Raw genomic sequence first — 10259 nt, forward strand, 5'->3', positions numbered from 1 at the left:
TTGGTTGTAGCTACTGGATACAGAAAATCATAGATTCAATATAGACATTGAATTTATGACACATTGCAACCTGTCTGACATTTGATTCACCAGGTGCCTGCCAGACTTGACCTTTTACACTTTCTTTCCCCAACCCTGCCTCCCCTCCCCTCCTTTTTTACCCTTTGTCTTCCTAATTTCCAGCTAAAGAAATCAGGACTCATGGTACTGGTGATATCTTTTATTAGACCAACTAGATTTTTGCACAAAAAAGAGGGGTTTTTTTCTGCAAAAATCCACTTGGTCTAATAAAAGATGTGATATCACCTCTACCCAGACTCATGGTAGAAGTGATATCTTTTATTAGACCAACTAGATTTTTTCAAAAAAGGAAAAAAGAGGGTTTTTTGCAAAAATCCAGTTGGTCTAATAAAAGATGTGATATCACTAGACCAATCTAGCTGGTCTAATAAAAGATGTGATATCACTAAACCAATCTAATTGACCTAATAAAAGATATCACATCTTTTATTAGACCAGCTAGATTGGTCTAGTGATATCTTGTATTAGACCAACTAGATTGGTTTAGTAATATCACATCTTTTATTAGACCAGCTAGATTGGTCTAGTGATATCTTGTATTAGACCAACTAGATTGGTTAAGTGATATCGCATCTTTTATAAAAAATATCTTTTTTATTTAAAAATCTTTTCTTTTTTTCTTCTTTTTTTTTTTGCAAAAATGTAGTTGGTCTAATAAAAGATATCACCTCTACCACAAGTCCTGATTCCTTTTGCCTCTAGACCAATAAAGCTACAACCTGGATACCTAATTTCCAGCTATTCACTTTTTCACAGGCAGCCTCTTTTCTACCTTGGAAAACTACTACAGTAGAGTCTCCCTTACTTACCTTTGGCTTTTTCCCCTCCCTTCCCTTCTCTGTCTTTTGTTTTCCTAATTTCCACCTATTTACCTGCTCACTGACTTCCTGTCACACTTTTAGCTTCTTTCATTCCTTGGAGTCTCAGAGCAGCAGAGACTCCCTATGCCTGAAGAAAAGTGATTTTGCGCTGGAAGCTTGCAAATAACTTCCCCTCGCCCCAGCTACTCAGTTGGTCTAAAAAAAAAATCACATCTACCCAAAGAGCCTTGCTTACTCACCATCTGCATCTCGAGGCTGTGGAGCCCCAGACACAGTGCTTTCCCTTTTGGCCAGTCCAGAAAGCAGGCATGCAGTGCCCATATTTCACAGGGGTGGGTTGCGGGGGTGGGGAAAGAAATCAAGTTCCCCGGCTGCAGAGCTGCACTGTCCTTCTACCCTCTAGTGATTCCCGGCCACTTCAACCGCACCGGGAGAGCTGATTGCCCCGTACCTCCTGCTGGATAGGGGACTGCGATGGGAAGGTCACTTTGCCAGTGCCCACTGATTCTCATTCAAGCTGCAATGCCCAGCACGAGTCAGTTTGATTGAACGCAGGGGGCCGGGTGTCTAATTGTTTCGATGATCCCAGCCCTTAAAAAAAGAAACTACTTGAGTGTGTAATGCTTCTCGCGGGTATACAATGCCGCTCAGAGAGATAGAGGCAGGACTGGCGAGGCTGGGTTGCCAGAGATCCAGGCTGCCTCTGTTTCCCCATGGTATAATCGTCCTGTGCCCAGCAGCTCGTCCCAACAGGAGTGACCGAGCTGGTGGCAAGACTTAGCTCTAGCACTGACTCAAATGGCGGGGGAGAAAATGCATCTATCATGTATCCAGCCGGAAAGCTTGCAAATAAAGATTTTTTTTGTTGCAAGCATCGGGTCGGTCTAATAAAAGACCTCGCCTCTACCACGAGGTCGGCTGGCATCTATCACACAGGCAGACAAGGTTTTGGGGGTAGATGTGATATCTGTTATTGGACCAACTAAATAGTTGGGGGAAATTGTTCTCTGCAAGCTCTCCAACTCTTCAGCTGGTTTAATAAAAGGTATCACATTTACTCATGTCTGCCTATACGACCAACACGGTTATAACCACCACCCCCATCTCTCATCTAGCCATATTTAGGAGCTCTTCGTTTAAGTTGGTCAAAACACGTGAATTTTTTGTAAGCTGCCTAAGTCTAAAATATCTGGAGGTGGACAGTAGACGTTAAAAAAAAAAGACCGTCTTCTGCCTCTGGTATTGGGATAAATATCTCTAAATTAAAGAATAGCATCAGATCCCTCCCCGCAGCCCCGTCGATGTTGTTTCTAGGATCCGTTTAACTCAGAGAAATCGCCATGTCGCTATTTAGACAACTTGAAAGGTTAAGTTAATTTTAATTTTCTACTCAAGCCAAGCCAGAGGCGGGCTATTATTGGAGTAATCGCTCCCCTGGAATATCGAAATATCTAAAAATATCTCCATTTAAATCTGAATATCGAAAAAGCTGCAGTGCCCTGATTTTATTTGATGTTATCTCGGAACTTAAAACATCTCATCCGGCTCGCCCCCACTCCGGGGAATCATAAGCTCCTAGAAAATGAGCTGGAAGGGACCTCAGGAGGTCACATCTAGTCCACCCCCCTGCTCAAAGCAGGACCATCGATACAGAAACTATAGTGGTGCAAGCACGCGATTGCAAGGCAACGATCTTTTCTCCAAATATCCTCAGAAAGTTTTGTTCAGTTAAGAGATAGGCTTACTAGATTCGCCTTGTATTTTATTTTTTTTAATCGAATTATTTTGGAGAATGAGAAGCGATGGGAAGGCTAAAAGAAAGAGCGCTTTGAAAAGATACGGGGGGTGGGGGGTGGGGAATAGCGAATAATCCCACGCAACTCTGCCAAGCACGTATTTTATAACATATCCGGTCTGCAGCATATCGTGAAACTAGGACTACATAAAATGCCTAGCAGCTCCGGCATGGTCTGAATAGGGGTGTCGGATCCAAACGACCTGCCCGTGCTGAAGCCCAGTTTCAATGCAATGCTCAACTAAAACCAGAGTTTTCGAGGCACTCCTTCCTTTGCCGCATTTCTGTGCGCTTCAGGCTCCATCCAAGAAACACCAGCCGCAAACAATGTGGGAGGGAAACTGTTTAACTTGGTCGCCTTGAAATGGCATCGCCAGGCGGGTTTAAATAGCTGGAAATGAACTCCTTGAACTGCAGCTCGGAACATTTTTAGTTCTGTTTTTCTCTTGCTTATTCATATATAGATGTGCTGATTTGCCTCTATTTCAGGAGAATGATTCCTTCCATTAGGAACCAAAACTCGTGGAAGAGGTGATATCTTTTATTAGACCAACTAGATATTTGCAAACAAAACATTGTATTTAGTTGCTCTAATAAAAGATATCACCTCTCCCAGGAGTGTTGATTCCTTTTATTTGCAAACAAAGTATTGTATTGACTTGGTCTAATACAAGATAGCACCTCTTCCACCAATGTTGATTCCTTTTATTTGCGAACAAATTATGGTATTTAGTTGGTCTAATAAAAGATATCACCTCTTCCACGAGCTGTGATTTCTTTTGCCTCTAGAGCAATACGGCTACAAGCTGGATATCCTACGACGAGGGTTTCTTTTTCTGGAGTGGATCCTGAAACCAAGTGCATTGTGCTAATGGATATTGTTCCAGTGGACAATAAAAGATGCAGATATGCCTACCACAGGTCTTACTATTCCCCATTCTCCTAAGCGCCGGGTATTAACAGTAAATTATCCGTGTGATTTTGTTTCTCCAAAGCATTAAACAGCTCAGGAGAGAAATACATTTTCAAAATTGCCTACATGGATTTTTGTTATAAGTACTCCTGAACCTGTACACAGTACTGTGCATGGTCAGTGAGGTGTTTTGTTTGACTTTTGAAATCAGGTCCTTTACCAAGAAGGGCTCCTTCTCCATCTGTCTCAAATGCGGCATTTCCTATATGCATGGTGGTCATAAACAACGGAACTAGCATTTGCAAGAAGAAGAAAAAAGAGAAGGACTTTGGAAAATGGTTACTTGCTAATGTTATAACAGCCCGGACTGAAAAGGACGACAAAAAATGGCTTGAACTTCTGGAAGGCAAATAAAGAGAGTTCTCAACAAAAGAAAGGGCTTTATTCTCTGATTTGGGTGCCAGGATGATCTGTTTCTATCACAGACTCACAGAAAATTAGGGCTGGGAGGGACCTCAGGAGGTCATCTAGTCCAACCCGCTGCTCAGAGCAGGACTAGCCCCAACTAAATCATTCTAGTTTGTAAAAAATAGTTTGTGAAATAGTTGGCTAAAAAAAAACAGGGGAAAAGATGCTACGAACACCTTGCGCCGCTGCATTATTTAAATGATTGTATTTGATGATCTTTGTGTATGCGTTATATCCGCACACAAATCTACATCGTGTCATTTCGCTTTACAGTTTGTGAAAACTGGATCCCAACTGTGTGAATACACCTATCCGGGGGTGTTGGTTGTAGCCGTGCTGGTCCAAGGACCTAGGGAGGCAGGGTGCTTTGGGCAAATGGGAGCTCCTTTATTAGACCAAATTACTTGCTCTAATAAACGAGATCGCATTTGCCCGAAGAACCAAGTTGGTCTAATAAAAGAGATGACATTTACCCAAAGAACCTAGTCTGAATACACTTATGACATCGGTACAGAAACAACGAGAGCACATCTCATCTAATTTTACAAAATATTTAAAGGTGATTCCCGGCTATCATACCACCGAGCTTTATCGGGTTGCCAGGCGTGGGTCCCCGGCGCAAAGATATATTTTCCTTATATATATGAATTGGCTCGTCTAATAAAAGGCATCATTTTGGAACCAAGAGTTCTAGTTTTTGTATGTCTTCTTCTGTATCTGAGGAAGGTATACATGGCGATATATATTCCCGTTGTGGGTGAACTGGAAGAATTAGATCTAAACCCGAGCGAGCGAACCGCGCAGCTCATTTCTATCTCGATAACAGGACAAGTTGGCTTAATTGTAGACACGCTTTTAGGGTCGGCTGAAACTGGATCGGGGGCATAAAACAATCCCACTTCCTCGGGTTTTAAAAGCGCTTCTCGGCTTCCCAAAGTTAAGCCAACTCCTGCTCTGTATCAGATTTGCAGCTCTTACTCCCTCGCCTTCCAGGCCAGCCACTTCGGAGCTGCCATTGCCCTTTGCTCATCTAAGGGGTGGGGGAAACCTTTCCCAGTCCCTTTCCCTCCCTCTGCCACCAGAAACCCGTGTAAAGTCTGAAAGGCAGCGGGGTTTCCTTGGGCGAGATTTCTTCAGCATCCACTCTCTGCTCCTGTGGGACACGGGATACTGGTCTGACCCGGTAAATGGCAAGTCTTCTTCTTATTTATTATTTGTCTAGTTGAAAGGCGCAGGACCCCAGGAAGGCTGGCTTCTACCAGCACTTTCCCCCCTCCCGTGGTAGCTGATCAGAGCCCTGTTCTGCCCTCCAGGGCTTGGGCACGATGCTCAGCCTGCCCCCGCCCCCCGGGATCCGCACCTGTAGGGCTGGGGGCGAGGCGGAGCAGAGGCGGGTACTTACCCAGGGGTTTGATGGTGCTCTCCGCGCTCTCCTTCTCCTTGGAGCTCCCACTTGACATGAGGGCCGCTATGGAGAAGGCGTTGGCCCGGGAGGAGAGCTGAGGCTTGGGGGATGCTGTGTACTCCATGATCCCGGCGCAAGTCCTAGCACAGCCCAGGCACGAGCGTCTTAAGCGGATCCTCAGCTTCCAGCCCAAGAGGAGGGAGGGAAGGAGGGGGGTTTCTAACGCGGAGAGGACAGACCGTCTAGCCTGCCCCGGATCAACACTGTGCGGTGCGGGTGGCTCTGCCTAACCGGTTGCTAGAGCCCCCGAGCAGGAGCAGGTTAAACGGGAGCCCTCATGTCCCTGGTGGTGGGAGAGGCGGAGGCGAGGAGGCAGAGGCAGGGCTGGGCTGGCTCTGATCGCTCTCCGCGGCTGGGAGCCCGGGCCGGCGTGGACACTGCGATCGCCCCCCTACTCCCCTCCGCCTTAATTTGCTGGCCGCAGAGATCCTATCGGCTGCCGGCCAATCGGCTCCGGGCCACGTCAAGGGCTCCGCTGATCCTGCTGATAGGGGTGGGAGGAGGGAGCCCGTGCAACTCCCTCCCCTCTCCAGCCGGGGGGAAGGGAAGCTCCTCTAACCCAGCCCCGATCTGTCAAGCCGGGCATACCAGAAAGACACGTTTGAGCTGGCAGGCAAAGGCATGGACGCCGGGCACCTAGCTCCCAAATAAATGCAGGCATTTGTTGGCGAAGCGTCTTAGTCGGCCTAATACAAGGTATCAGCTCTTCCCCGAGTCTGGATTCCTCCAGGCGCCTAGATCTGGACCTGGAGGTCAGGCTTAGCCCGGCATTGAAAAGGGGGCGGGTGCAGACGGTGAAATGCACGCATGAAGCAGCGTATTTTTGCCCCCGTTAAAAAGAAACGAGAAGCTGTTACTGGCCAGGGGCCGAGGGCTGGCTTATTCAGTTTAAGACGGAAGCAAAAGCAAAGACCCCCCCCGCGCCCCGCGCTGATAATTTTATTGGAATGAATTAAAAACGATCTGTCAAATAGGAGCTTCGTTACCAGCAGCAAGGAACAGACAGCAGAAGAAAGGCTCCTTTGATGCTGGGGAACATCAAGGCCAGGGAAAAGGAGAGAGGATCATTCACACTCGGGGGGAATGAAGACTTTGGAAGGGATGAGGAGCCAGGAAATCATGGCATCATCTCATCATCGCAACTTTGGGCTGCCAAGGACCTCATGGGTCATCTAGTCCAGCCCCCTGCTCAAAGCAGGATCTTCCCCACGAGCTCATCCCAGCCAAGGCGTTGTCTACCTAGGGCTTCCGCACCTCTATGGAGGGAGACTCCACCACCTGTGTAGGTACCCTGGTCCGGGGCTTTACTGCCCTTCTCCTGAGAACCGAAACGTCCCTGGCTGCAACCTGGCACGTCAAGTGACTCCCTTAACACTGCCTGCAGGGAAATGCTGCTGCCACAGCCGGGCTTTACATTATGGGTGGAGCAAGAATCAAGGGTGGGGGGGCAAGTGCCCCAGTGCACCCCCCTGGACCCGCCCCTGTCTGTGCGCGTGTGGAAGTGGGGATTATGCAGGAGTGCAGGTCTCTAGGGTATGCGGAGTGGATCCCCCCCAAGAAGAGCCTTGCTCTACATGGCCTAGGAAACACAGCTCCCCTTCCAGTCCCATATCCACGGGCTTTCACGTGGGTATCCTGAGCGGCCACAACCGCCTGCCCTCTCTGATGGAGGCTCCGGGCTTCAGATCAGTGGTTCCTGAGTGAGGACCCTGCTGTTTGGGGAGTGGAGGAGCTGCGATCGCCCCTCCCCGAGGGTGCCTTGAAGTCCCCTTGTGTACATCAAGCCCTTAGTCCTCTCTTATGCCCCAGCACACCTCGTCATACAGCTGAGACGAGGGGAACCAAACGATCTTGCTGCGATCGCCAGCTTCATTGCGCGTGGCAGCGACTTTGTCCCTTTCCATGCCTGTTTCTGGAAAGGCTGAGATCGGCGAGGCCCATTCACACAGGCTACAGGTCTCCTCTGCTCCAGTCCGGGTTAGGCAGCACAACTCAGCTCCATCAGCCCAGCTGGAGACCTGGAGCCACACGCGATCCTGTCGGGTTGCTTCCCCGAATAAAACCCCCAGTGGAGTCAAGGACCAGAGGATCAGGGCCAGGTACTTTTCAAATAATCCGGATGAATTAACTCCGCCAGGATGAGTTCTGGCGATGAGGGGAAAAGCAAGGCAAAGACAAACCCCAGGATCATGTCAGCTCAATAGCCCTCAGGCTTTCGTTAAAGGAGCTGAGTTACAGACATGTAGGAAAGCAGCGCCCCAGTGATTAGGTTGTATTGTCAACAGTCGCCCCAAACTCTCGGCTATTGGCATCCCTTTGAATGAAAATCATCCTTGAAATCTGCTGGCTCAAAAATGCACAAAGTCGTAGTGAATGATATAGCCTCAGTTATACCGAATCTCTGTCTTTTCGTTTGCTTGACTTGAAGCAACAATTAGAAATCCAGTTTAAGGTTAGTTAAGGGGGGTTGCTGGTTGCAGCCGTGTTGGTCGAAGGACATAGGCAGGCAAGCTTCTTTGGGCAGATGGGATCTCTTTTATTAGACCAACTGAGTAGCTGGAACCAAATTCTTTGCAAGCTTTCGGGCACAAACACCCTTCTTCAGGCACAGGGAGACTATGCAGTTGTTCTCACATCTCCAAGGGCTGCCTTAACCAGTCTAAATGCTCTTGAGGAAAGGGAATGCATCTCTGCCAAGTCACCCGCAAACTTGTATAGAGGGCAGAGTGTTGTTATGTGGTCCCCAGTTTGATCAGGGTTGCCACAGTCCCATTTTGCAGAACTCCTAATACATCATCTGTATTAGGTACAGGTACAGTGAATATAACTTCCCAATGCAGAGGTGAACGGAAGCGCTTCCACCGCCTCCACTAAAATATGACCTGGCACCTATATCACGCAGTGCACATTATATTGATCTATAATAGTGTCATTGGAGAGATGTCTTCTCCAAGCGTCTCGCTGCAGTGCACCTTTCTGCCCCGGCTGAAACATTATTCGGGTCCTACAGGTGTTTAAGATCAAAATTCGCCCTAAAATTGTGCTCGGCAAGGGGCGAGCCTCAAAGGAGGGGATCCTTGTTTGGTCGTGCAGTTGTCTGGGCTCAATTGACCTCGAATAGGACTCTCTCTCTCTCTCTCTCTCTCTCTCTCTCTCTCGGCACTTCGGGAAAATGTTAAAACTGCAGGATCGAGTCCTTGCAAGTAGCAGTTTCTTTCTACCGCTACAAAAGAGCAACAGAAATGCTCTCCAGCTCCCTTTCCTGAGCGCCTGTGTTTGGTTTGGGTTGGGTTTCCACTGCCTGTGTTTGGGTTGATGCACCCAAGACTCCCCCCCGCTCCCCCAGTACATACAAACCAGGAAGATAAAAATAACCTGGCTAGGGATCCGCGTCAAATTCCCTGGGAAATGTTCCTCAAGTGCCTTTAAAACAATTTCTAAGCAGAAAACCACTGGGCACAGGAACACGAGGCGCTCTCTGTAAAAGAAAGGGGAGACCCTGGGCGATTCCTGGCAGGCATGGCCTCTGCGGGGGAACAGTGCCCAGGGAAAGGCGCTGGTGGAGGGGACGGGATCGCCCCCGTTTTGGATGAGAGGGGAAAAACCCAGTCTCTGGCTTCTGTAGAGGCAGCTCCAGAGAGCTGGCAGCGACAGGATGCGACGTGGGGTTAATCCAATCTCTGGCACGCTTAATCTGGGGATAACTCCTGCCTCAGCCTGGAGGGAGGGGGATTCCCGTGCTGCAGTGGGAGCTGGGACACGGGCGATGGTGTGATGGGGCCACAGCGCAGATCCCAGCCCACGGGGCTGCCTGGGCAAGCCTTGCCTCCGTGGGAACCACTCAGCCTTGCAACCCAAGCCGAAACTGTGCCCAAGCGGAAAAATCCCCATATGCCTCCATCTCCCTTGCGGGGCGAGGATCTGTCTGGTGACTGGAGATAGGAGCGAAGGGCGGGGGAGGTTTCTTGGGGGCCGAGGTGGGGGGTCTCCGAGATGGGCGAGGGCTCCCAGGGCCCAGACCCTCCCTTGTGGCCTATGCATGCTGCCAGCACAAGAGCTGGCAATCAAACCAGGGGGGACGGGACACACAGGGCCCAGCTACCGATCCGGATCAGGGCTGCAGGCGGGGAGGCAGTGGCGCTTGTGAAATCCCCCCGCTTTGTCTCCCACGAGAAGCTTTATTTTCTTTCGCCTCAGATAAGGGAATGACTCTCGTCTAGACGACCCCCCCACCCCCCGGCCCCTGGTGCCGCCTGCAGGGGGATGAGATCCGGGAGGTGAAACTGCGCAGCGCCGGGCGGGTGCGCCGCGGCCGCGGCCGGAGCGGCTCCTCTCCACGGGAGATCTGCTCCCGCACCTCGGGGACCTCGTCCCCGCGCCCTCCCTCCTTCCCGATCTCGACCCCCCCCCCCGGTAACCCAGATCCAGGCCCGAAGGGCAAGACCCTTCTCAATCCAGCCCCGCAACTCATGCCCAGGACCCCCGCCCGGCGGAATACGATCTGCGGGGCGGGGGGATCAACCCCGCCTGACTCTAATTCACCCCCTGGGACCGGTCAGATCCGTCCCAGCCCTGCCCCGAGCATTTGAATTTGCAAAGCCCCCTCCCGCTTTCTTCTCGGCGGCCAGAAAGTCCAGGAAGACTTGGACTTCTTGGGAGGGGGCTGCCACGCGATTTCAGACGAGACTATTTTACCCTTGGGGAGTCTCCCTCGGT

General features: G+C 50.0%; 1 protein-coding gene across 1 annotated transcript in view; it reads right to left on the minus strand.

The window, feature by feature from the left end:
- Positions 1-5870, minus strand: part of TBX20 (T-box 20) — a 56375-nt gene extending 50505 nt beyond the window's left edge. The window contains exon 1 of the mRNA XM_019509037.1: positions 5481-5870. Coding sequence (XP_019364582.1) covers positions 5481-5607 — 127 coding nt within the window. The 5' untranslated portion in view covers positions 5608-5870. The remainder of the gene's footprint in view (positions 1-5480) is intronic.
- Between the last annotated feature and the right edge of the window lie 4389 nt (positions 5871-10259).

The sequence above is a fragment of the Gavialis gangeticus genome, unplaced genomic scaffold (assembly GCF_001723915.1).
Source record: "Gavialis gangeticus isolate Ggan-Ray unplaced genomic scaffold, GavGan_comp1, whole genome shotgun sequence".
NCBI classification, from domain to species: domain Eukaryota; kingdom Metazoa; phylum Chordata; order Crocodylia; family Gavialidae; genus Gavialis; species Gavialis gangeticus.